We start from the raw sequence: 25,802 nt of genomic DNA, 5'->3' as shown, positions 1-25,802 counted from the left end.
GAGCCCATTTTAGACCCCGGTTTGTGCTGTAATGCACATTTCTCCCGACTATTTGTCGTAAAGATCATCCGCGGACTTCTTGCTCTTTTGTAGGGAGGGCACCACCGTATTCCAATTTGGTATCTAAGACGATTCGAGACGCTGGCTACTGCAAGTATATCTCTATTCACCATAATTTTGATGATTGATATCATGGAAAAGTCGCAGTACGGTCTCCAAAACGGCCAAGTTTATATGCAACAAAGCTATCAAGCATACTGGGTAATAGTAATCTCTCAATCGGAAGCGCACCGACCGTGATGATTGGACAAGCCCGTCAACATCACACATTCTGCCTGTACCGCTGGCATTTCTGGCTTAAATGTGCTCTTCAGGGCTACACGCACCTGGATTGATCCGATCTGGAGCTGATTATCCCTGTTCATTAGGCAGTCCTCCCACTTAGGAGATCTGAGAGAACCAATACGTATAGGCTAGGTAGGCTAGCTTGCCGAAGTGCGGCCTCTGGGTATGGATAAATACGAAGACATCAACGAGTGCCATAGTGGCAGACTCAGCATATTGCTCTCTCTACTGCCTGGCGGGCTGTCTTATCAATTCACAGAGTGAAGGAAGTCCATTCCTCACGGATGACACGGTTTCGCCGACTCTGTTTATCGACCGCAATGTTACTTTCATCAAGTAAAACTTCCTCACCGGCTTCAAACAGCTATTGAGAAAGCTTGGCGATCCTTGACCCGCTGCAAAGATGGATCCGCTCTTCGATCATAAGAAAGATTTCACCTTTGAGACTCTCAAAGCTCTCAGGTAGCCGGCCTTTGGTGCTACTAAATCGTTTGATTCAGTGATTGCAGGTTCCTGGATAACACACAAGACTAGTCCTCATCATCGCCGTCGTCACTTCCACTCGACCAACCTTCGTGGTACTCGTCAGCCATCTGAGCAAGCTCGTTGCCAAGGTTTTCCCTATCCTCAAGACCAATACTGCGGAACACGGTCGTTCGGAGGAGCTTGAGCCGATCGGAAGTAGAGCTATCTGTTGTGAGGGAGGCAACGACTGGCAGTGTGCTCTTTAGTGGCTGTCCAGATTTGGATGTGTAAATGTTCGGGAAGCTGTCCGGTTGGGGGAATCTGAGGTCCGTGTAATAGCTGGATATCCTTTGCTGTTAGCCAAGGTACATACGACGTGATCCCCTCAGGAATAAGGATACATACCTGCGCACTGACGCCTTCCCTGATGATTGGTATTGTCTAGCAAACCGGCTGCCTTCGACCGTCTGATTCTCGCTGGCAGATATGCCGCGAACAGAGATGGTCTGACCGAAGACATGGCGTTTCCGGCGGTTACTTGACCTTTGAGGAGCACCAAGATCGTCACCAGCAGTAAAGTCTATCGGAAGATCAACGTCGGCTGTCGTGTCATCTTCAAAGTCCTCCTTGTATCTGTCAAGGAAATTTGGTTGCCTCGAATCGTTCGCCGATTCATCTTCATCTTCCCTGACGACGTCCATTTGCAGGTTGGCAATAGTCTGCTTGCCCATCACGTTCAGCCAGTCAGCCATGCCGTCCAGCCTGTCACTGGCGGGTCCTTCCCGCATCCGGGATGGAAGAACTGCTGTCTCGAAAGCCGTGGTGAGCAAGGCTGATTTGTGCCACGAGGATGAGACGTCCAGTGCCACGTTGGGACGCGAATTTGGCGACCGTGGTATGGAGAACGGTACTAGTATCGAGGCCTGCTTGTATAGTTCCGTCAAGGCATGTGCCTTGTTTGACATTCTCAACATGCGTTTCTCCTGTTGAGAGGGTGGTCAGCGGAAGTAGCCCAGAGAAGGAATCGTGATCCGAAACTTTTCTGCTCCAAGAAATTCACCATACCCTGTTCAGACCCGCGGCCGAATCCTGCAGACCCCAGACCCAGATCACAGACTTTCCATACTCGTCCCGCAGGCGCTCCGCGTAGCGCGCGGCAAACCCACCCCATGCGTCGTCGATGGTGGTGAAGAGCTGGATCCCCTGCATGTGGTCGGCCTCCTCGACAAAGGGCCTCAGATCACGGTCCAGCAGGTCATGCTCGCGGTCCAGCTCCGAGAAGAGCTCACCACCCGTGGGCCACCGCTCAAAGGGCCGCAGGGACGAGTTGAGCTCGTAGTCGCTCAGCTGCACGACGGAGCGCGGGTGCATGTAGAGGCGGTTGAAGTCGGACCAGTACCGCACCGCCGACGGGGTCAGCTGCTCGGCGGGCTCGCCGACCTCCAGGCTCTGCTGGTACGCCGCCACCTGGATGGGCTCCTGGCGCTGGACGACGGTCTTGCCGCTCCACAGGGCCTGCGGCGCGGCGTCGTCGTCCTGCTGCGCGTCGTACAGGGCGTTGATCTTGCGCATGGATCCGAAGCCGCCCTTTAGGTCGTAGATGACGGTCCGAGGCATGAAGGTCTCGGAGCCGTCGGCGCCGATGCCCGACCGGAAGTGCACATCGTGGTTGATGGGCGATTCGGTGTCGTCAGAGTAAGTGAAGTACGACTCCTGTTTGCGTCACGCCGTTTGGTTCTCAGCAAACTGCGTTTTTACTTTTTAACTTGTTTCCCCGGGTTGTCGTACCTGAGCATTCCAGAAGTGCGTTGCCAGATAATTGCTCGGTTGACCCAGCTGGAGTGTGATGATTTCATGCATCTTGGGTATTGTGCCCTGAGGGGCAGGCGATTGTAGTTGAAATCAAATTCAATCGAGATCTTAGCGCGGCTGCAGCGGGGTAGGTCTTGGTTTCTAAAAACACCACCCGCGCACCTGCAGTAAAAATCTCATCACAATTCTATCCTCCATCCGATCACCACACAAACAATCGACGTCCAGTCGCTCTGGTGTTTCCAAAATGTTGTCACAAACTGACCTGTCATCTCTGGATGTTTCGTCATTTGATCTGCACGAAAGATTAGTTCGTTCTAGCATAATCCGTTTCTCCCCCTTTTTTTCTTTTTTTTTTTTCTTATTCGAACTGCATTTGCGTTCGCAAGACCATTGTTCCTTTTCGCCAACTCGCTCCTTCAGTTTGGTATTCATCGTGAGGATATAAGCTTTTCCACATGCTGATTGACACCTCGAACAACGAAGCCAAAGAGGATACAAATTTGGACTACTATTAAAATTGGTTCATGAACAGTCATCCGCGTAAATTAACTTTGTTGCATTTGACATGCCTCACTATGCTGCCTGCCGGTACAAATCCAAAGACATGCGCTTACTGGTAAAGTTAGACAGCCGTTCACATACCATGGAGACTAGGCTAGAACTAGATGCGATCTGCATTGCGACATCTGAAACTCAAGCGGTGGAAATCCCATTCAATAGTAATTGCATCACATTACAGTGAATGATATGCTGCCTAGCATTACTGAGAGCATACATGACACTAAGTTAAGCGACAATAGGCTGCACGCCCGATTTTCCGATGCGGCATTGGATACCACCAGTTTTGCCCAGGTCCCTGTTCCATTGTTTCAGCTACGGTACAATACAACATTTGTTCTAGCGCTGACGGCAGAAAGAATGCTACAGATTCTTCTGCGCATGGGCAACAAAGACAAAATGTCACCCCTGTGCCCTCACGCCACCCCCAAAACGGCCCGGTCACCAGTACCAGACGATTTTTTGTCAACGGCTCGTATGAGCTAAACACACCCCAAAACACGGCAACAAAGCTCAGAATACGACAATGGTTCACTGAAGAGAACCTCAGGAAGCCCTCGGAGCAGCCGGAATGGCTGACAAAAATGGGGGTGCTGAACCATGCGCAACATGGTCGCAGGCAGATTGCGCCAGAGAGGAGTCAGCCAGGGCTCAACCGGGCGAATCGGGGGGACCGCGTTGGGAATCCTAGACGGACGCCGTGATAATATACTTTTTCTTGAAATTTTGACAGCTCATTTGCATGCTTGTTATGTCGAATTATGGAGTAACAAAGAGTCAGGCCGACTCCGAGATAGCAGTCGGGGGGTTACAGACCGAAGACCAGATACCTGCTCTTGGCAGGCACAGGTGCCAGACCGGCGAGGCTTTCCTACGAGTCGGACGGTTTCTTGGCTCATCCACATGCTGATATTATGCTAATACTGTCACATGTATAATTAATCAATCGCCCGAACTGACCAGCCAGCGCAAGCAAATTCGATACGGCCGTCCAGTAAAAGCTCGGTCGCCTTCAAGGCCTTGCCCCCGTCACTGAGGCGAGGCGACGTACCACCCTTCTGTCCCAACGTAACAGCGGACGCCCAGACAGCATGAAAGGATACTGCGTCAGACGTCGCCTCGGTTTTTACTCTCCACTTTATCGCGTATAATAGGCATTTACAGTAGTATGATAGATCTTGGCTGGAACGTCGCCCATTGTACTGCCTCTCAGCCGACTCCACGACAACCAAATGAAGATCGACTCTGGATGGACGGGGTTTGTGTTCGAGCTTAATGAGGCAAGGCGGTTTTATTTTCTTCAACGGGTTATGTCTGGGGGAGGAAAAAAGGGGGGTCGGAAAATTCTCACGGTCCGGAGATAAACCAAGGGAGAGCCGGGCTGTCAAAAAAAAAAAAAAAAAAAACGAGTCCACGCCCTGTCGAACAAATTTCGAGTTGGGGAGGTTTAAGGGTTGTCGGGCCGTCACAGAAAGATTTCCCCAGATGAACAAAGGACAAAGTTATCCGCAATGCTATAATCTCGGACTTGCCAGAAGCAAACAACTTTTGGGGAGCTTAGGCCGACTCCGACAGCCCTGGATTGAACTCCCAGGCTCAAAACAAAGAACATCACGGCAAATGCAAGGGATGGACCCTCAGGGGACGTTGTTTATGCACTAGGGCTTTTGTTTTGTTCGAGAATATTTGCCTAAACTAGGGGGCAAGACGAAATGCCTGTCATAAAAAATACACAATTGTGCGGTATTGATCATCGATCTGTTACCCTTTTATCAGTTTTTGTGCAGCTTGATCAACAGCAAACAAACTGAAAGTCGATGTTGAATTGATTCATCTGACAAAACCTTGCAGATAGTTTACTGCGATGCGATGTTGCTACTTGACTGTTGGCAAAGGACGTAATTGGCAAAGCTACCCTACCGAAACAAACCTGAACCTTGGATGCGTTTTTTTTTCTCTTTATGTTTTTCTTTTTTGTTCTCTGGATGGAAAAAATAGCCTTCCTTTGTACAAGAACGACGACATGGTTTCCTCTTGTAGTAATCATGTAATGTGACGCTGTGCCGTGTTTTTCTCGCGTGTGCACCCGTTCGGTTCCTGACTTGAAGTTGTCTGGTGGAAATTAGTACGTGCGTTGCCTTGCTTTTGTGGGTCGGCATTTACGGAGTCCAGTACTGTAAGTTAAAGTAAGTGCCAGGACAGGCTTTTAGCTTATGTAAATTAAAGGTAGGCCCGTAAAAATGGTTCCTTTTTTTTGTCAACCGCTGTGTACGAAGGAGTACCTAGGTAAGGTACCTACCTAGGTAGATACCTTGCATGACTGATCACAGTATACCGTAAGTGCAGAGCAAAGTAACGAAGTCACCCTTCCTTGCTATAGGACAGCTTTACGGTGTAGTGTGGCTGTCGTGTGTCATCAGGAGGGGCTTTTGTGGAAAGTGCCACAGGACTAAAGAACAAAGAACAACACAGAAAGAAAGAACAAAAGGTGAAAAAGGCTAAAAAAGTTTCTAGATCAGGAAGGTCACCCGTACCTGAGTTGCCGGCAGGCAAGCCACCCCTTTCTGGGATTGCGGGCTCGGCGTGGTCATGGAACCAATCGAGGAAGATCATCCGCATGCGCACAGGGTGTATAGTACCGTATCAAGTAACCTGTCTTGCCTGTTAAGGTGGTGAGGATGGTTAACAGTGGCAAGTACAAGCTAGCGTCATCCGGGCTTGGTATCGGTTTCTTTTTTTACTTTTCTATCTTTCGTCTTGGTCTTTGCGTCTTTTAACCCAGTTTTCCATGTGGTGTTTTTGCTTCTTAGAGATCAATCCCTTTTTCATCTTAGTCGATCCTGTCCCATCCTTAATTTGCATCATCTCAGTTCACCTTGTCTCCGTTGCAGTACCCGAATTATTCCCTTCGTCCGACTGGCGACTGGGATTGGATGTCATCAAGGGTGCGGAGCATGTAAGCGCCAGTTCCTCCAATTTGTTTGGACCAAACAACAAAGACGCAAGAGCAGAAAAATGCTCCGAGGTTGATGCAATTTCGTCAAAGGGAGCACAGAGAAAGCTTACCGGGTACCTTGTCCCTTTCGATGCAACCAAACCCTGGCGCTCACCTTGAGGCACAGTTCAAATCTTCTATCCACCACTTGGCACACATGTAACCAAAATCAGAAGCATCTCTCGGATGTGCACCGAACGCACAACTCGACCGGCAAGCCGGTTCCTTGGGAGAAAAAAAAAGCCAACCAGGCAGCCTGAAGTTAAAGCCAAAAAGAGCCACGTGGATCACTCTGAATCTTTTCTAGAAGTCCTGTTGATTGGTTTTTCTTTTCTTTTCTTTTTTTTTTTCTCGCTTCTCGCTGATGAGGGTCTTCGCACATGGGCCATCATCCCTAGGTACAGTAGCAAAAGTAGGTTTAGGATCAAACTAGGTTGAAAGCAAGATACGGGTGAGCCGACAGCCCGATGGTCTTTCTCGACAGCCAGAAGCAAAAGTTGGCCTACGGAAGTAATCACAGTCCAGTAGTCCTCGCACCCACATCATGGCCATCCTGCCGGAAAGTTTTTGGTCGGTGGAACTGGGTGGACTCCCAACGTTATGGGGAAGCCATGTGCCGTACTGGTATTATATTGTCAAGGTGAAGCTGGGGGTCCAGGTCAAGGATTCCGTGATGAACTCCCCGGAGCCCTGCAGCTTGACTCGTGGAAAATGCTGGGCATGTGTTGGTTGGGCAAAGGCAGGCGTGGCGGGGCTTCTTTTGCTGGTGCTGAATGTCTTGGCAGAGGACCTTCTGGGCGGATGATGATCTTCACTTTGAATTTCTCCATTTTTTTCCCCGGTACCGTCTTGGGTGTCATTCGAGTCCCCTATTCGAGTAAAGCCCGTCTGCGGCACCCCCTCTCCGCCCTCAACATGCATGCATTCCCTCTGGTTATTGCGAGGTAAACGGACAGGGCTCGAATGCACGCCCGATGGGAAATGTGTTAGGCAGGACAGGACAGGACAGGACAGGACAGGCTGCTTGTACAAAACCGACTTGGCTTGCCATGCCTTGGTGGGTGGTGTACACTAACAACCTTTTCCCATTTGGCTCCTTTTCCCTTTGCTTCTGTCAATAAGTCTTCTTCAAAGGCCAAGCCACCCTCAACCCGACGTCCTACGCCACCAGACTCAACACCAAGCATAATAGTCTATGGCTTCAAAGCCCCGGCACTAACACGAACAAGTATATCGATGCTTTTTTATGTGGATTTGGCGGTACTTTTGGACGATGCAGGCGACGAATTTTGAATAGATAGTCTTTCTCCTCTTTCCCAGTTCATTTATTCCTTGTTGTTGCTGTATTCATCACACCTTGTATACTTTTCTTCTTCTCTCGATTTCTCTGTATCTGTTCTTTGGTCGAGAAAGGGGGACTTTTGTCACCCGAGGGGATTTCACAGCGATGGAAAATTCATTATTACCCAGTACCAACGACTTTACAGACACCGGCACCCTCGTTGGCCTCGAGCGTGGCCACCGCGATGGCCTGATAGCAGTATGCGTCTTCGCAGGCGTCTCCCTGGTCACGAGCACCGCACTTTTCCTTCATCTCACACGAAAGCTGGTGTTATGGCACCTTGCCGACAGGAGACGGAGGAGGTCTGAGAAGCAAAGGATAAAGCGACTGAATGCGCAGTCACCCGGCGTTGATTTATCTCTTGGTCTTCCTCCCCAGCACTTTCAGCGGAGGACGAGGCCAATGACGGTCGAAGACACCGAGGACATGCGTGACGGCACGGGAACAAGGTCCGGGGACGCCAAGTCTATGGAACCTGTGCACAGGGAGCCGAACCAGTTTGTCGTCCTCCTTTATAACTTGCTTCTGGCCGACATCAAGCAGAGCGTCGCATTCTTCCTCAACGCCGTCTGGGTTGCTCGGGACTCCATCGTCGTCGGTTCGGGTACCTGTTGGACGCAGGCTTTCTTCCTGTCAACAGGAGACTTGGCGGGAAGTCTTTTTATTGCTGCCATTGCGGTGCACACCTATCTGGTAGCAATAAGGGGATGGAAACCATCACAAAGAGCATTGATCCTGACCTGTTCGTCGATATGGATCTTCAACTACCTCTTGGTATTTATCGGGTTTGCGGCAACGAACAAGGTCAATGTTGGGTTCTTTGGTCGGGCCACGACTTGGGTATGTTCTCTGTTTTCAGTCAGCACATATGTCCTGTGATGCACACCCTAAATCTTTACTAACCTGGCCTTTTATTTATTTATTCTAATAGTGCTGGATCACCAGGGAGCATGAAGAGATCCGTCTGTTCACTCACTATCTCTACGTGTTTATATGCCTGGCCTTGACGACCATAATTTACACGTGGATCTTTCTGCATCTCCGCCGCACGAGACGTAAGGAAGCCGCCGCCAACGCCCGCAAGTCATCGACCCCGACCACGACGAGCGACGGCCGAGACCCAGACACCGATTCGCGCCGCGACCCGACATTCTCCAACAACGCCAAGAACAACATAACGATGCATACACACGGCGACGGCTACAATTCGGCCTTCTTGATCTACCCCCTGATCTACGTGGTCTGCACCGCACCCCTCGCCATCGGCCGTATCGCGACCATGGCCAGAGCGAATCTTCCCGTGACGTACTTTTGCGCCGCGGGCGCTCTCATCTCGCTCAACGGGTTTCTCGACACGGTGCTGTGGGGCCTGACGCGTCGGGAAGTTGTGTTTGGCGACGTGGACGGATCCGCGGGCGCCGACGGCTTGGGACTCGAGAGCTTCAGCTTCATGCGCACGCCGCACAACAGAAAGTACGGCAACATGATCTGGATCGAGGCCGGCGCCGACAAGTCCAAGGACAACGACATGCGGGACGGCAGCAGCCGCCGCGGCCCGTCGGGATCCTTCTGGTCCGGAATACTGGGCGGCGATGGGCGGAGCGGACGACGGGACGGGCGGGGTGCCCAGCGCAGCGTCTCTCAACAATCTTTGAGGGGTGCCGCCGGGCTCAGCCGCGGTGAGACATTGGGCGGGATCCAGATGGACATGGTCACCACGGTCGTGGTAGAGGTCGACCCGGATAGGATCGCAGACGACAGCCCGAGGAAAGGCTCGGGCCTATCTATCAGTCCCGAGGATTACATCTCAAGCGTCGGGCCGCGCGTCTCGTCCGATTTACATCGTTCCGGAGGCAGTGCAAGCTCCGGGGTATCGGCGCAGTCGGGGGCCCGGAGCGAAAAGGATTTGCACATGAACATGGACATACTAAACCGAATATAGACACGAAAACGAAGAACCAAAGATACCCCATTAATAGATAAAGATAAAATGTTAAAATTCCTTCTATCCTGAGCTCAACAGTCAGTCATTCCTTTGCCTGCCGCGATGTGCCACGGATTGACCGCAAGCATGAAAGATGCATGGACGCCAGAGCTAGTGCATGACTGTCTGATAGTTGTTGCCTAGGACAATGTAAAAAGGAAGCAAGTTTTTTGTCTTCTTGATTGTGGCTTTTCAGAATATTTATTTCGCATTTTCCAATTGTCATCCCGCCCTAACCTATCGGCCCTTTGGAACGGTCCACGTTTCGCTCAGTCACGCGTTGAGGTGAGCGTTCCGTTCCCTTTGCGCTCGGACTCTGCGTTCCTGCTTTTCGAGGTCCTGGAAATTTTGCATCCATGCTCTGGGGGGTTTTTTTTTTAAAAAAAAAAATTCGCGTCTTATTGTGGGCCGGGTAGAACCTTGGTCGCGAACCTACGCGTAAAATTTTATAGAGCTTGTGGATTGATTGGAACGAATTCAATCGTTTGTGAGGGGAAAGAGGCTGTTGGGAGAGAGAGAAAAACGTCATGATGTCATCTACGATACCAGCCAGCCATGCATGCAGCTTTGACCCAAGTCACTGAATCACAAGATTATCATTCAAGCCTGATATCTATATGTTTTCTAGCTATAGGGATTGAGGCTCAATTCCGGCTTGGATCGACACAGATCTCATCTCCCACATGTTCCTGCTGGTTTTACCGGCAGGCAAATATCGGTCAATTTGGTGCAATCCAATGCCGTGAACCCATGACGGTTTGCTCATCACGTGGACTTTTCCAGAACGAAACAGAACCAAAATATCGTGTCGTATTCCCCACCAAGCTGTAACCAGACTGCCCCCACTCTGCTAAGAAGCACCCCCAATTGACCTACTAGAACCATAACCCAGCACTAGCTAGGGAAGTACCCAAAGAAAGACCCGTCGCCTCTCAACTCAAAGTGAGGGTCTGGGTGTCTGACGCGACCGAGTTTGCTTAATCGTGGTCAATTAAACAAAAAACTCACCCGCGCAACGAACTCTCCCTCAACCGTTCCCAATCCAACCCCTTCCCAGCCTCAATCCGCCCTCTGCAGACAGCAACCGCACCTCCATATCTTGATCAAACTGTGCGCGATTTTGCAGGCAAGCAGGGTTATTTGTCTTCATTGAATGTTTCCTCGGCGTATCGATGCCCTTGGTATCGAAATAGATATCGAAATCTGCACATCCCTCCATCCCTACATCCCCCTGTCACACCCTTCACCTTCTAAACGGCCTGGGCCCCATCGCATCTTTCGCTTGTGAAAAAAGTGCCCGCGCCTGGTCGCATGCGCATATTTTCCATTGCGAAGTCATAAAACAGAGTTGTGCGACAACTCGAAACCACACGCCCATTATGTCGCCGTCGAAGCGATCCTCGGTCAAACGGGGTGCGATAAAGCGCGAGGCTACTGCCGACCACACCGACGACATGTCGCCGACGCGGCCTGCCAAGAAGCGCAGGAGACAAGCTCCCGCCGGCTCTGATGCCTCCGGTCTCAAGCTTACTACCGCAGATGAACACTCGTCCGAGCCCGACCTTGCCGAGGAGCCCGACTCGAGCGCCCTGGCCGACACATCCGGCATCGACCTCCACGACGCCACCGAAGTTGCGAACCGCGTCTCGAGCTGCCTGAAGCTGCCCCAGAAGCCCAAGGAGTCCCTTCGGGTGAGCATAGACCACGCAAACTCTTCGCAACACTACGTCACGCGCAGCGTCAAGGCCTTTGCGCAGATTCTCGGCCACGACTGGACCTACTTTGTCACCCACACCACCATCAACATCGGCCGCGTCCCGTCAGATCATTCGATCAAGCAGCCGCCAGAGGACAGCGAAGACCACGTTCACATCGACCTGGGGCCGACCAAGACGTACTCACGGCTGACCGCGCGCATCCGGTTCGAAAACTCGTGGACCTTGGAGGTCAAGGCCAAGAGCGGCATATTGTTGGACGATGTATTCCTGGGACCTGGAAGCATGGTAGATCTCACGAGCGGCAGGGTGATCAGCGTTGGTGACGTCGAGATGATCTTTATATTACCGCTTGAGAGCGCCCCTCTGCGCATACATCCAACGTATCTAGAACGCGCTGGCCTGGGTGGCAACGAGTTTGCGCTCCCAGTAGGGGCGGAAGGGAAGCAAGAGGTTTTAGAGGACTCTCTTCATGCAACCTCGACTACGAACCTGCCCAGGCCTTCGAGCAGTCGTGTCCCGCTCCCGCGGGGACAGCCCCAGCCCCAGCCCCAGCCCCAGCCGCAGGCCATCGCACCTGCACCTCCTGACTATAGGCGTCCTGGTACGCCGCCATCAGTTCGGAGTCGGGCCGGTGGCCGTGGGCCAAAGTCTTCACCGTCCAAGGAAGCCGGCACCTTGTTGATGCACCCCAGTGATGTTGATCTGGCAGCGGACGAGAATCAGCACATCAAACCGCAATATAGCTATGCGCAGCTCATCACCCAAGCAATCATGAACACGCCAGATGGAAAGCTCAACTTGAGCGGCATTTACAACTTCATCACACAAAACTATTCGTACTACAGGAGTCAATCCAGTGCGGGCTGGCAGGTATGTACAAACCAATACTACGACGAGACCCTGGCATCCGCTCCTAATAAATGAGATGGACTGACTCGAAAATTTGAGACGACACAGAACAGCATCAGGCACAACCTATCACTGAACAAAGCTTTCGAAAAGATTGCGAGGTCTACCGATGAGCCAGGCAAGGGAATGAAATGGACACTAGTATCAGAGGCCAGGGAAGAAATGATCAAGAACGCCTTCAAGGGCGGAAGGGGTGGTCATCGGGGCTCTTCAAATCCTTCTTCTCCCAGTCAGCTGAACTATGTCAACCAAGGGCCCAGAGAAATGGCGGCTAGGGACGGCGCACCATCAGCAAGGAAACGAAGGGTCTCTCCATCCGGCTCGCCACAACCCCGCTCAGCACTACGAGACCTCCAGACCCCGATCCGTGGAAGCTCCCGACGGCTACTACCCGACGAACCAGGCATGGGCGGAGACGGCAGCCCGCTGCCGCGCATCCGTGCGCTTGGTACGCCCAAGCTGCTCCCACCCCACATGCCCTCGCGAGCATTGTCCATCCCCAAATCGCACACGGACGTTTCAGACGTTGCGACTGACGACGACCACGTCCCGCGCTCGCCCACCCTGACGAGCTCCTACGGCCAGGACGAGAGTGGGCTCTCGTTCGTCACACCCGCGCCTCACCGCGTCAACCTGAGACTGGCCCCTCCGAGCACGGCCCAGCGTCCGAGCCAGCACATGCCCACAAGCTCGCCAGCGCCCTTTTGGAGGTATGCGGACATCGGAAGCACGCCGATGCGTCCCGGTGCCCTGGACTTTAGCCCCTCGAGGAACCGCCTCGACCCCGTCCCGCAGAGCAGCAGCCCGCCGAACAAGTCTCCAGACCAGAGTCCCACGCGCAGGGCGAGGCCGTCGTCTAGGGATCATATCAAGGAGGAGCAGAGGGAGGATCCGGAGCCGCTCGAGCCTGTCAATGGCAAGCGGCCGGGGTCCGGGCAGGCGTTGCCCCCTGACAATGACGAAGACGACGAAGCGGATGGCGGCTTCGATCTCACTAAGTCAGTATCATCACTCAGTCTGTCACTATCTGGTGATGGAGCTTTTGTATGTCGACCAGGAAAACATTTTGCTAACTATGTATTGTACACAGGGGATTCCAAAGTATCGGGTCGTACCACGCTCCCGTGGGCCTCGGCTTCCAAGTTCTTCCTGCATCTGGAAACAGGTAGACCATTGTTCTTTTTCTCTTCCTCTTGAAAAAGAAACCAAGAAGAGAAAAGAAACCAAAAGAAAAAGAAAAAAACCGTTGCACAACCTCTGCTAACACTGGTGATTTTCGCGGCTTATTTTTTGTTGTGTTGTTCATTATTGTCTCGGTTGTAGTTTTTGTCTTGGTCATTTTCTTTTCTTCCTTGCTGCCTTGGGTCTCTTTTTTTTTTTTGCAACGTCACCAACTAACTATACTGCAAAGCCAGACACTCAGCATGGGGTTTCTATTTGCTTCTTTTTTCAGGGTGGCTTTTGCTTGGCTGCATGCGTGAGGCGTTTTTTTTTCTTTGGCCATGTACAAAATTTCCCATCTTATCTTGCAAGAGATCACGCCATCTACGTCTATCTCCCGGCATGTTGGGCTTGTTTGAAAGCTAGCTATTCATTGAGAGCAGCACCCTTCTGAGGATTGTGAAATCCAACTGATCGGCTCCTCCCATGTCGGCACCATCATAGCATCAAATACGTCGAATATAATCATTAATTGAAAATGTGCGAATGAACGAGATGACAGTTTCTTGAAAATGTGTCTTTGACATTTTGATGATTTCTGATAGACATCAGTAACTCCTAGAAATCTAGCTCTCATCTAGAACTAGATTGACACAATGAACAACTCCCGAACCCACACACACAGAACTGGAAGGCCTTTGTCACGCTAAAATAGGACTTAAAAAAAGCAAAGAGAAAACATGGACGACAAATATGTACAAGAAAATAGGACGGTTCGAGAAACTTTTTGCTAGTTGATGTGCGAAAATAGCAGAAGTTGTCCCCAACCATCGATGAACAAGATTCCAAGTTGTGACCCAAAACCTGTGGTGATCATATGTACAAGGAAACGTATCGAGACTTGATGAGGCACGCCTTCTCCAAGTCTGGGGGTATTCATTCAAGCTGCCAACGGTGTGGCAATGGTATATATTTACCAGGAGAAAGCCTCCTCGCAGAAGTCAATGGCGCCAAATTCCTGTCTCTTGCGCACGGCGCAACGCACTTCGTCGCTGAGGGCACCGGGTCCACACACCGAGACGCCGACAGTGCCGACCTGGTTCTCCATCTCCATGGACAGAAGCGTCTCAATGTTGGGCCTGCCGGGGAACATTTGGACTGTTGCCGACGGCGAGTGAATCTCCTTGGTGGAGCGTGGCCGGGACACGAAAAGCATAATGCGAAGGACATCGCGACGACGCTCCATAGCCAGGATTTCAGTCATCCACGGCCTGATCCACTCGAGGTGCTCAGGGGATTGGATGATCCAGACAAGGACGACTTTGCGCGCGGCAACGGTGCCATCGGCAAAACCAGCCACCAGTTCGCGCACGTGCGGCACCGCCTGTGTGATACCCACACCACCGGCGAAGAGCATGGCGGTGCCATACGACGCCATGCTGTGCATGCCGCCATAGGGACCCTCGGCCCAACACGTGGTCAACAGGCGCCCGCCCGGGTTTGCGGCAGCCTTCTTGTAAAGAGCCGCCGTGGCACCAGTACGGGCCCGGATAACATAAGAGATGCTCGTCTTGCGTGTCGCGGCCACATCCTGCCTGCTCATGGCGAGGCCCTTCTCACCGTCGGGCCGCTCGCCTTCCTCGGACCAGGCCACTGAGAATGGGTGAGACTGGGTCCAGCTGATGGTAGGGAAGTAGAGGTAAGCATGCTGGCCGGGCTTGAACTTCCAGGGGCGAGCCATGTTCACGGTGACCCTGACGGCGTTATCAGGCAGGGCCTCTACGAGGGTTTTGCTGCCACCAGATCCAAAGTTGCCGTAGGCGACACGGAGCATGCGAGCACCGCGGTCGGCAGCCCAGATCGAGATGACGCCGTAAATATACGGCAGCTGGGGAAGGGTCTCGAGGGACAAGTGGTACCAGACTCCCGCAACCGACACTGCGGCAGCAAGAATGTGGAGGATCTTGAACGTCTCGTAGAATGCGTGCCTGGCCGGGCTGGAAGCCTGGAAGAGGATGAAAGTAAAGGCAATGGTTCCCTGATTTGACATGGTTAGCTGAGTTGGTCACCGTTCAAGGTAAGTGGGAAGGCTACTTACAATCATGCCCGGCATCAGGAAATCAGACGCAAAGACCCTCTGGAAGATTTGGCCGGCAGACATGCCGGCGGTGCCCTTGGGAACCATGTAGGCGACGGTGTGGATGATAGCCTCGGCGACCACAATGCGACCGAACCATCTGTGCATCAGGTTCATGGTGTCGAAGGAAATCCCCAGCAGGGGAATGAGCGGGTTATTCCGGGCGGCCATGAGGAAGAGGGGAACCATGTTGACGACAGATAAGACACCAGTGCGGTTGCGGAGCTGGCTGGCTACCGAGTCGAAGTTCTTGTGCAGGGGGATCTTCCAGACGCAAAAGAGAATGTTGGTGGCACAGTAGCCGGCGAGCAAAACGAGCTGAAGGCGCGAAGGGAGGGTGCCAACGTTGATGGCCGAGCTGATCTGGATCTCACGGTTGTGTCGTTTCCTGAAGATGGGTGCATATTGCAATTCCCTCTTGAACCACATCCACTTGCTGTTTTCCTTCGCGAAGTACCGTTGCGTTTCGTTGTTGAGACTCGACACCTGCCTGGTGTAGCGAACAATCCAAGTTGATATCCTCCAAACAATCAATGCCAGAGCGACGGAGCCGATAACATAGTACAGATAGTTCGACAGCAAAACGTTCTCGAGTCCCGCGTCGTTCGGTTTGGTAGCCCCTGCTCCTTGGAGGGCAGGAGCTGTTCCGTTCATTGTGCCGTTTCCTCCTTGAGGCGCGCCGCCCTCTGCCGCGGGTGGTGCACCCCCTTGTTGATTCGGGGCAGACATTGTCGTCGATTTTTTTTTGTTCGTAAGTTGATCGAAAAGTCGAATGACCTCTGTTTGTGTACAGAGACGTACCAAAAAGAACCTCCGTTTATTTGGAAGGTTGGCTCATGGAAAGAAGGGAGAAAGAAAAAACCACAGTGCGTAGCGTCAAGATACAGTACTTGTTTGCTGTACCTATACGTTCAAAAGATGGCGAATCAAGAAGTAAATGGCATGCCACACAACTCGAGTCCAGCCGAAAAAACTGGAGTAGGGACCAGCACTCTATTGTGGGCGTGTAAAGATCGTCGTGGGCAACAGGTCGAATAGAAGTAAACAGGAAATGAGGACCCGAGCACACTCAGCTATGTCCAATGTCTGAGTTGCTGTTGGCAGCGATGGTTGGTATTGGCGTAGCGCGTTTCGATTTAGGGTCGGCCAGCGGGTGGGGGTAGTAGCACAGGATTCTGCTTGGGCGAGCGACTGTGGTCTGTGTTTTTAAATGAGAACCAGGCCGCCAAGATTACCGATTCTACTTGGCGGGCAAGAGTGAGCGACGAACCGGGTTGTCGTTACGAAGACGAGGTGGGTGAGGTAGATGAACAAAGAAAGGGGGAAAGGCCCAACAAGATAGGAACAAAAAAAATCCAAAAGGATGTTCTGCAAACCCCAAAGAAGAAGACCTGTATCGTGAAGAAAAGAAACCTTGCGAAGGTCGTCGATGATGAAAGGATCCTCAGGCCTGGACGAGAGGGGGCCAAGTCCTCATTAAGAATGGAAGGGACGGGAGGGCAATGTAATATGTGAGCTGTTTCCCCGGTGGTGGGGTGGAGCTGAACGCCCACAGAGGGAAGAACAAAAATGAACATGCATCCATCCACCTGCCGTGTTCATGATGGGGAAGCGCAAGGCTTCGCCCCCCTTCGCAACACTCACAGGCACATGTGGGTGAGGATCCGCCGCCGTGCCTCCGCTTGGCAGCCTAGTTGATGCAGTAATCTATATCAGATCGCCATGCGAATTGCCAGGGGTATCCTTCCACCCCTCCTTGCTGACAGGGGGATGACTGTCTGTATTCTGCCCACTTCCCATGCCTTCTTGTCGCAAGATTTGACTTGCGATCAAAAAGAGAGGAACAACAAGAAACCGAAAGGAAAAAAAAAAACTTTGCCCAACCTGGTGGTTCATCATCAACACCATCATGCCAAGGGGAGGCCCCTACCCAGAGCTGAAGTCGAGTTTAATCTGTATGTCTTGGTAAGGGCCGCCCAGACCAAGGGATTATCCATGCGGCGGTGGTTTTTTATGCAAAGCTGTCGTGTTTTGGATTGTTTATTCTGTTCACTTATTACTTTTGTCTTAATCTTGACTCCCGCTGTGTGTTTCCCTTTTTATTCTGAGGATAAGCCGGCCGTTTTTTTTATCCAGCCGCATCGTCATCAATCCATTCAAGCCCTTGGTTTCGTGCGTTTAAACCTGCCTGTTGGACGACCAGGTTAGTAAACACGGGTCCGAGATGTACAGCAGTAGCAGATCCGCCTACAGTAAGAGGGTCGATCCAGATCGTCGCAGAGACTGACGGTCGCCTCCAAGCCCCCATCCCTCGAAAAGGCCCCAGCTTTCAACCATACCCACCATTCACCCATAATTGCGCCCAGGGCTCCTGAATGAGGAAAAAATTCCAAAAGCCATAAACTCGGGGTTGTCCCTTTGTGTCGATGGTGGCGTGTTGATTTCCTTATCTACCTAGATAACTAGGTACCAGTTAAGTACCTAAACTGTGGGTTTTGTCTCCGAAACAAACTGTACATCCTTTGCATGAAAGATCCCCCAAGTGATATGATGCCATTTGGACTATTCTCAGCAGTGCATGTATGTAGGTAGGTATGTATTTATGGTCTGGCCCTGGCAGGGTCCCGAATTAGCTACAACCTTCAGGGTGCTTCACCTCACAAGGCGACTGGCCAGTTCGCTGATTGGAAGCTGGCTTGACTTTGCCAAAACTTGCTCGTTACCCCACCACGATGGAACACAACCGCTGTTGTACGGAAGCAAATCTTGACGTGTGTTCCATTCCATCTCACCCGAGTGACCCGACAAACCATCAGAACTAGATTTTATTTTCGGGACCCAGGCCGTTACCCCTTTTCTTTCCGTACGATGCCACCAGGCAGGGGAGTAACCCGACAACAATCACGCGAATTAAAGTCGGCACTTGGCCGAGCTGGTAGGTTAAAAGGGCTGTACGTGGGCTGACGGGCTTAGAACTGATGTCACATTGATTTATTTCGTCGAAACAAAATCGACGCATCTTGCCGAGAGTTTAGCCACCTAAGTGGCTAACATAATCAATTGTATTTCGACGTTGGTGACGATCCAGTGCGCGCGCCCTTGCATCAGTGCCCGCCCAGGCCGTCGTATCTGCCTGAGTCGGGCGGTACCTACAGTAATAATGCAAGGGCGGTGTAGTGCATGCATGCATGCACATTTCGTCCGGTACCTGCAGCAGCGCTGTTGAATGGTGTGTGGCTGGAGGTGTCATCCGAAAGAGGCACGCAGTTTGCATCGTACAGTACAATACACTCCGTACACTGAACCGGGATTTTTCCCTGTGCACCCGTGTAATTGCTTGTTCCTAGCGACCACAAAAAAGTCTCACTCACCCATGATTGATTAATTGATTGATTGGTATTGGATGTCATCACAATTCGGACTCCCGACAGGAACTCGATTGGCCAGCTCACGCTCTTGGTGTGCTAAGTTGTGAAACAGCGGCCTAGGCCCAAACAGCTCCCATCAACCCGTTCAAAGCCGTTGTCCCAATTGGTTGCTGGTCAATTTCCACCAACGCTCATTTTATTTTTGCGGCCCTTTCGGCTCCGCTTGATTTTTTTCTTCTTTTTGTTTCTTTGTGGGCTTACGGGAAAAAAGTTCAGGGATCGGGTTCGCTACCAGGCTACATGGGCATGGCAAGAATAAGAGAAGAAAAAAGCCACTCGCGGAGAAATTTCGTACATGGAAAATCATAACCCCGTCGTCCCATATCAGAGCTGGAATGTTAGGGATCAGACCAGCATATGGTGACCAGGCAAGGCCCCTTTTCTCATCTTCAAGAAGAAACAATCGCCAGGGCTTTCGATTGAGTCCAGGGGACGTTAGGGCCAAGGTGAGAATGCACGTTCATTGTGCCGCTTCTACAGCACTACAGTACGCTAGGGCTGCCTCCTGCCAAGCAGTCAGAGGCCGAAATGTTCTAGCTACGCAAGCAAGGCAAGTAATTAATTAATCAATGTGCGTCTATTCCAGCTCCGAAATTCACAAAACAGGTAAGGCTGCCGTTATCATGTGGGGGCTCTCTTTTTTTGCGGTTTGGACGAATTGAGGCACGGTCGAGGGGACGGTTCGATCGTATTGACTAAATTCTCAGGGGCCAAGAGAAGATCCGTCTTGTTGTGCATCCTATGTTAGAGATCGTCCAGTGTCCACTGTCCAGTGCATCTGCATCCAATGCCGAACATGCATCTGAAGCTACCGTACACGTAATTACATGAGATTGCATCTGCCCACCGCGCCCATACACCCACTGCGTCGGCTAGGAGCGATGATGATCCCAAGTCCACAAAATTTTCAGATCTTTTTGGGGCCCGCCGGCCGTCTCGCCTCAACTTGCTTGCCCCTCAACGCAAGCGCGTTTCGACGAATTTTGCTTTGGCGTGGCGAATCAACTCACGCCAAGACATGGGGAAAAAAGTTAACTGACGCCCTTAGGCAATACTTGCCATACTGGCCCATGGCGCGCCAAAAGCACGTGTCTTTTGGCAGAGTGAAAAAAAAAAAAAAAAAAACCCGCCGGGTTAATGGATTATCAGCATGCTGCGTAATAAACAGATACGGTGAAATGTCTTGGATGTGCTCGCTGGAGGTATAACAAAAGTGGTTGACCTCCACTTCGTTCCGCAAGGGTTCGGCATCAACGATAACCAACCGTTCGGGTAGGATGCGCAACATATTACGAAGTGCGGTTGTTTGGTACGTTGCTCCCACATTCCGGCTGGCGAAAGTGTAAGAGAATAATCGTATACCAGTATCTGGAGGTAGATTGATAATGCTGAGTTGCGTGATTGAGCAAAGCGTTTCTTTCTTCTTTTCTTATTTCTTTTCCCCCTTCTCTTATCTTCTCAGCAAGCCCGACCTGTCAGGTATATACAACATCATCCCGGCAATCGCCAAAACCCCTAGGTCGCTCATTGCCTTTTGGGATGATGCCCCAATCAAGATGTAACCAAAAATTCCCTATATGCCATGCGCGATTGATACCGAGAAAAAATAAAAAAGAGGTGACGACCGAAATGAAGGACATAAAAAGAAATCTCGCCAAAAAAAAAGTCCCGTCGACTGTTGCCGGTCCCATGGTTTCGACTGGGAAAATAGAAATAAAATAAAATAGCATTTAATCTCGTCCCAAGCCTCCTTCATTTGGGATACAAAACAACAATTTAGCATACGCATTAACAGGACCCATCACGAGGAAACACGGGCAACGGACATTCTCGCCCCATTCGGGTTGAAATTTTGGACACTTTTGAGCTATGATCTCCCGAGGAGCCAAGCCCTGTCAAAAAATAACTAGTCTAGGGCTTCTTGGCAGTTGACAAAAATGGTTTTTCTCCCTTGGAAATTCTCCTACATAATAGTCACTTCTTTTATTTTTCCTCTTCCTTTTTCTAATCCGGGCCATTCGGCTGGCAAGGCTAAGCCCGCTTCCTGCCAAGTAGTGGGGCCCTTTGCTACTGTTACCACTCGTGCTTGTGCGTATTCTTAGCGAGTTTTCTTTGTTGCTTCATCTACATTCGGTTAGCTTTGACAAGCGATTACAGTTCTTTTCTGGGGGGAGGGGATTGACGACGGCGGACGTTCTTAACCGTACCGTCAGGGCGGTAAAGTCTTTGTAGTTTGGATACCCGAGTTAACTTGCTATCACTACCCCAGAATGTTGGCAAAATGGGGAAACGGATGGAAGCGAGTATGATGCGCCCGCAAGCTCGGCGCAAAAGAGGAAAACAAAAAGAATCTTGCAATCCGCAAAAGAAGGAAGGGCTAGCGAGAAACAATTCGAAGCTGACTGTGTCGTACATGGCAGGGCTAGTATGGGCTGACAGGCCCCCTGCTTACGGTAGTACTAAGTAACATCTACAGCCTTTTTTATTCCTTTCCTTTTTTTTTTTTTCTCTCTTTTGCGCGCTTCCTTCGCGAACCGGCTAACCGCCACAAACCCCCCCCCCCCCCCCCCTTGCGCACATTTGGTTTTGTGGCGCTGGTCAGATGAAAAAAGAAAAGATACAGATAACGAGATTGAAGGAAAACGAAAAAGAAAAAAAGAGAGGAGAAACTCGTTTCATCTGATGAATTCTCGCTTGCGTAAGTCGTTCGGCCACTTGCTATGGTATCATATGCCGAGCCCTACTATGGGTATGTTTGAAAACACTTTGAGACCATATCTCCTACTTGTAAAATTCTCTGAGACGATCTTCTCCTACCTACAAATTCCCAGAGATGGCATTTCTTGTTCAAATGCAGTACATATGTTCGCGGACAGCACCGTGAAGAATCTGCTGATTATCGCCCTAGTCGAAAACACGGGAGATATCTTGAAATCTTCAATTGCGTAGCGATCTACCGAGTATGTCTAGTTACGCATCTCCAACGCCAGGTTCCTTTGTTCAGCTCTTGGATGTTTTAACATTCGAATTCAAACATTCTCCCTTGAAGCTACGAGTCAAACCTGCGATTTTCTCAGGGAATAAAACAAAACACCGAACAATGGTTGAATTCTAGGATACACGTTAGATGACAGTATGAGGATGCTCACGTACAGGGAAGAGGAAAATGGTCAGAGAGACTGTTTGCAGTTCCAGTTCCAGTTCAATGTGAATATGTTTCGTAAATGCGCCCAGTTCCCGATGACCTATATTGTGAGTGAGTATGAGTTGCTGTTTTCCCTCTCTCATTCATACTAGATAGCACATCCTTGACTGTTTGTAAAAAGTAGTTGCTGGCCTTGAGATCTCAAGGATGCCCCCTTCTGCATAATGGCAGTTGGAGACCGACAAACTGGTACTAAACCCACGTAGTCTGATAGTACGTAGTACATCAGACCATCGGCGGGACAGCCGTTTTAACCACGTCAAATATTAATCGATCGCAGTGTTTCGTGTCTCGGTCAACTAAACGACGCGGGTTCGCATCGACCTTGATATTCTACAGCCGCCGCGGTTGCTGCCATCGCTCGCGAGAGGAATACTTGGCCGTCCCAAAAAAAAAAAAAAAAAAAAAAAAAAAAAAAAAAAAGAGACGGTGTTACAGACATAGCTCGTCCTCGCTACTCGGCTCTATGGGGCCACATGTCCACCTGCGCCGCTTTCGGTCCGCAGAACCACATCTAGAGTCGCTCGCTTCACGCCGTTCCTGTTGCCGCGTGTTCAGTCGATCGGCATTTTCCCGCAAAGGTAGGCCAGTTGTCGTCCTCCGTCGCTTTGCCGGGTTCTCGTAATCGTCGATAGTGGCCGGTTGCGGGTAATTGATGCCCCGACTGCTGCTTCGTGATAGTGACACAGGCGGATCCTGGGCGGAGGTTTTCGCTCTGAGTGCGTACCCTTGCTCAGGCTTGGTACCTATTTTACTGCCTGTGGCTGACATGGAACGTAATCGTCTAGCCACATAGCCACGCTTCGGTGTGTCCGCCCTAATTGTTCCTGACATGGCCTTCCTTGGTGGTCCATCTGCCATAATTGCTCGGGCTGGGATGACCGGGGCGGCAGTTGTGACGGGCCGCGAAACCTTCTGCTTGACCACGACTCGCTCGATGCTTTTTGGTCGTGCTTTTCGGTTTCCTTGTTCACTGTCAGGCTCATGGGTCGCTGTACCACTAATGCGAACCTGGCGTGTCGATGACGGAGAGGCCGACCTCCGTGGAGCCGTTGGCGGGCTAGCAATAACCCATTCACTTATACCTTCTTCCCAGCGATACCCAGTGAACATATTGGACGGTAATGCTGAGTCGGTTTGTTTCGTCGTTTCCGTCCCTTGATGAGTCTCATTGGTCGTCTCAGAACTTCGCAACGAGTCCAGTGTCTCGGCGAACGCGAGGTCGCGCATGTCGTTTGTCCTCGCCGCCAGGTAGAAGGCAACATCTGCTTCCAGTGACTGGAATATCCCGCCATCAAATTCGAGTTCCTGCACTCGACTGCAAAGCTGGCTCAGATATTTTGATGCTGGTGTCGTTGAGCCCCTGCCGCAGCACTGAGCAATGGAGCCAACGAGTGCAACGGCCATATCATAATGCGTTGCCGTCTCTTGGCTGGTTCTGGGCTCTTGCCACAGCTGTCGGAGCTGGAACACAGCTCTCTCAGCGCCAGGTTGTTCTTCCTCATCTGGGTCGCCATACTCGCAGAGGTATAGCGCCAACAGTAGCAAGAAAACGCAACTCCTTTGCTTGCTGCCCCGTTTCGTCTTCAAGCCAGCAATGCAGCAATGTAAAATGACTCTGGTCCGTTCTCGGACAGCGGATATCCTATGTTGGGTGGTAGAGTTGAACTCTAAAGAGACTGCTTCCTTTCCAATGACTAATATTGTTGCTAGTGGTGATATTGCGGCAACTAGGGCTTTCTGTGACTGGTCTGCGAGCTCAACTGCCATCTTTTTTGCCCAGGAGGCGCCCGTCCCCATGGGCTTTCGGCTAATGTTCTGACAAAGAATGCTCAATGTCGTAGTTGCCAAAGTGATGGCCCATTCACATGCCGTCTTGCGGCATAACACACGAACTGCCATCGACCAGATGGGTTTCCAGCAATTTGACAAGATCCATTCGTGGGGTAACCTTTCGTTTTGTAGAAGCCTAGAGACAGCTCGAAGGGCTACCCGCTCTCTCTTGGCATCATTGCCATATTCAACCAAGAGCTTCATCGGTCCCATAGCGCTGTCCTCCCCAAAGTTGGTAAACTGCGCAGATGGTTTCGGGTACTTGACATCCGTGACAGATGCCATGATTAGATCAGCCTCTGCGTCAGCGTTGCAGTACATGCACACAGAGACAATGATGCCAACAAACTCCACGTCCAGCAAGCCATCGCGGATGGCACCCATCATAATTTGTACGGCGTGCGCTCTTGCCACGGTTCTGAGATGCCTGTAGCCGCCACAGACGCCGAGGTCCTCCAGTTCGCTGTAGATGCCAAACGAGACCTCGGAAGGGTTGAATGCGGCTTTCTCGCCCCGGGCCTCGGCATCCTCCTTTTCCCATTGCTGTCGCCCAGAGATGTAAGCAGGCAACTTCCGTAAACACATGCTGAACAGGGACTTTCTGGACGCAGAATAGTCCGCTGGCTCTGCCGTGGCCCATAATATAGCCTCAAAAGACCGATTTATCGAGTCCAATATGTTGTAGGCAGTTTCTGACATCTTAGGTCGTAGCTTTGCCAGTTCAGCATTTGCATTAGATCGCGTTGAGGTAGAAATTCTTCCCTTGGAGGAAGCCTGCGTTGACCGTGGCCTACCCCTCTTGGCGATGGGCTCCGGCCATGAAGGCAATGCCACTGGTGAAGACAACTGGTGACTCCGTATCTTGCGCGCGACTGGTGTAGGCATAGCTGTTTCTGAACAAGCAAAGGCCTCGCTGCTCGCGGCTTTTGAGGATGAGCAGGCTGCTGGCGCCTTCTTGACTTTTCTGGACTGTGTCGGGTGTTGCTTTGAAGCCTTGGACGAGTATGTGAATTTTGATTTGGCCCTTCCGAGATCCCCCCGCGGTTCTGATGCTCGGAAGAGAGTGCTCTCGGCACCGGTTAAGCCACGGGCCTTGCACTCCGTCGCCTCACGAGAAGGCCAGGCCAGCTCCCTTTGTAAAGCTGCTATGCGAGATATCAGCGGCCGAAGTAAGCGGTGGCATCTCGTCGCGGTCCATTGATTAGCCTCCAATGAGCCCCGAAATTCAGGCATGTAGGCACGGCTCTGTCGTGGCATCGGAGCAACAATTTCCGGATAAACCATATCCGCCGTGGACACGTAAGTTGGCTTAAGCTTCAAGTCCATGATGGAAGTTGATGATGGTTCTGATATTCAATAATGTTGCAGAGACACGGTCCAAGATATGTATGTCTCCATCAAGGATATTGACTGAAGCCCTTATGAGGCGGATCAAACATCCAGTTTGATACCACGGCCATCAAAGGTGACTTTGCACAGCAATCATGATCAACGCGTTAAATAGCGAGACTAGTATGAAGGTAAAAGATGAGCCAGGGAAGTAGAGGAGCCCAATCAGAGCCAAAAGAAATATAAGAAGAGTGATTCCAGGGTCATTGAGTGTGATACAAGTCTAGTCGGTTATCCTACCAAGACCCAAAATTGGCATGGATCTGTGGTTGCCCTCCAAAGTAACCTGTGCCTTCAGTATGGGGATCCAATGAGCTGGAGCAGCCCAAACAAAAACATTGGTTTGTTTACTCCATTTCCTTTTGTGGCCTGATAAGATAAGAAGGCTATGGAGACAGCTCCAAAATTGTGCGGGGCAAAGTTGGAAATTCTATTGGGCGGGGTTAGCGGAGAAGCATCCGCCCAACGGACAGGTGGAATTGGCAATAGGGGTTTGTCGGTGTGGGTGATGGTTTGCA

The 25,802-nt window shown here is 51.2% G+C and overlaps 6 protein-coding genes across 6 annotated transcripts; 3 read left to right on the top strand and 3 right to left on the bottom strand.

Annotated features, from left to right (window-relative positions):
- Window positions 1–70: 70 nt before the first annotated feature.
- MGG_06256 (uncharacterized protein) lies at window positions 71–2,685 on the bottom strand. The gene is made up of 4 exons (XM_003717289.1): window positions 2,599–2,685; window positions 1,876–2,523; window positions 1,216–1,793; window positions 71–1,149 (listed from the first exon to the last, which is right to left on the bottom strand). Exons 1-4 carry the CDS (start codon window positions 2,668–2,670, stop codon window positions 876–878), a joined length of 1,572 nt encoding a protein of 523 aa, XP_003717337.1. The 5' UTR covers window positions 2,671–2,685; the 3' UTR covers window positions 71–875.
- A 508-nt stretch (window positions 2,686–3,193) lies between these two features.
- MGG_17204 (uncharacterized protein) lies at window positions 3,194–3,887 on the top strand (the record flags this gene model as incomplete). Its single annotated transcript, XM_003717288.1, has 2 exons — window positions 3,194–3,241; window positions 3,553–3,887. Coding segments are annotated over 2 exons (383 nt in total), but the record flags the coding sequence as incomplete, so codon positions are not given.
- Window positions 3,888–7,114: 3,227 nt separating this feature from the next.
- MGG_06257 (uncharacterized protein) lies at window positions 7,115–9,611 on the top strand. Its single transcript, XM_003717287.1, has 2 exons — window positions 7,115–8,360; window positions 8,452–9,611. Exons 1-2 carry the CDS (start codon window positions 7,626–7,628, stop codon window positions 9,460–9,462), a joined length of 1,746 nt encoding a protein of 581 aa, XP_003717335.1. The 5' UTR covers window positions 7,115–7,625; the 3' UTR covers window positions 9,463–9,611.
- Window positions 9,612–10,379: 768 nt separating this feature from the next.
- Window positions 10,380–13,844, top strand: MGG_06258 (forkhead box protein J2). The gene is made up of 3 exons (XM_003717286.1): window positions 10,380–12,092; window positions 12,180–13,129; window positions 13,222–13,844. The coding sequence occupies exons 1-3, from the start codon at window positions 10,884–10,886 to the stop codon at window positions 13,298–13,300; spliced, it is 2,238 nt and encodes a 745-aa protein (XP_003717334.1). The 5' UTR covers window positions 10,380–10,883; the 3' UTR covers window positions 13,301–13,844.
- On the bottom strand, window positions 13,762–16,898 carry MGG_06259 (uncharacterized protein). Its single transcript, XM_003717285.1, has 2 exons — window positions 15,391–16,898; window positions 13,762–15,330 (listed from the first exon to the last, which is right to left on the bottom strand). Exons 1-2 carry the CDS (start codon window positions 16,156–16,158, stop codon window positions 14,266–14,268), a joined length of 1,833 nt encoding a protein of 610 aa, XP_003717333.1. The 5' UTR covers window positions 16,159–16,898; the 3' UTR covers window positions 13,762–14,265.
- A 5,588-nt stretch (window positions 16,899–22,486) lies between these two features.
- On the bottom strand, window positions 22,487–25,664 carry MGG_06260 (uncharacterized protein). Its single transcript, XM_003717284.1, has one exon. The coding sequence runs from the start codon at window positions 25,219–25,221 to the stop codon at window positions 22,495–22,497; it is 2,727 nt and encodes a 908-aa protein (XP_003717332.1). The 5' UTR covers window positions 25,222–25,664; the 3' UTR covers window positions 22,487–22,494.
- Between the last annotated feature and the right edge of the window lie 138 nt (window positions 25,665–25,802).

The sequence above is a fragment of the Pyricularia oryzae genome, chromosome 4 (genome assembly GCF_000002495.2).
Source record: "Pyricularia oryzae 70-15 chromosome 4, whole genome shotgun sequence".
In the NCBI taxonomy this organism is placed as follows: Eukaryota; Fungi; Ascomycota; class Sordariomycetes; order Magnaporthales; family Pyriculariaceae; genus Pyricularia; species Pyricularia oryzae.
The sequence above is the reverse complement of the archived record's forward strand: the minus strand, read 5'-3'. Positions and strand labels throughout refer to the sequence as shown.

Bases quoted from the DNA above. Each gene is read 5' to 3' on its own strand.
- MGG_06256 (XM_003717289.1), bottom strand. From the start codon at position 2,670: ATGCATGAAATCATCACACTCCAGCTGGGTCAACCGAGCAATTATCTG. The intron at 1,794-1,875 runs GTATGGTGAATT...CCCTCTCAACAG, and splicing joins CGGCCGCGGGTCTGAACAGG to GAGAAACGCATGTTGAGAAT. The intron at 1,150-1,215 runs GTATGTATCCTT...AAGGATATCCAG, and splicing joins GGGAAGGCGTCAGTGCGCAG to CTATTACACGGACCTCAGAT.
- MGG_06257 (XM_003717287.1), top strand. From the start codon at position 7,626: ATGGAAAATTCATTATTACCCAGTACCAACGACTTTACAGACACCGGC. The intron at 8,361-8,451 runs GTATGTTCTCTG...TTATTCTAATAG, and splicing joins TTGGTCGGGCCACGACTTGG to TGCTGGATCACCAGGGAGCA.
- MGG_06258 (XM_003717286.1), top strand. From the start codon at position 10,884: ATGTCGCCGTCGAAGCGATCCTCGGTCAAACGGGGTGCGATAAAGCGC. The intron at 12,093-12,179 runs GTATGTACAAAC...GAGACGACACAG, and splicing joins AATCCAGTGCGGGCTGGCAG to AACAGCATCAGGCACAACCT. The intron at 13,130-13,221 runs GTCAGTATCATC...TATTGTACACAG, and splicing joins GGCGGCTTCGATCTCACTAA to GGGATTCCAAAGTATCGGGT.
- MGG_06259 (XM_003717285.1), bottom strand. From the start codon at position 16,158: ATGTCTGCCCCGAATCAACAAGGGGGTGCACCACCCGCGGCAGAGGGC. The intron at 15,331-15,390 runs GTAAGTAGCCTT...ATGTCAAATCAG, and splicing joins TCCTGATGCCGGGCATGATT to GGAACCATTGCCTTTACTTT.
- MGG_06260 (XM_003717284.1), bottom strand. From the start codon at position 25,221: ATGGACTTGAAGCTTAAGCCAACTTACGTGTCCACGGCGGATATGGTT.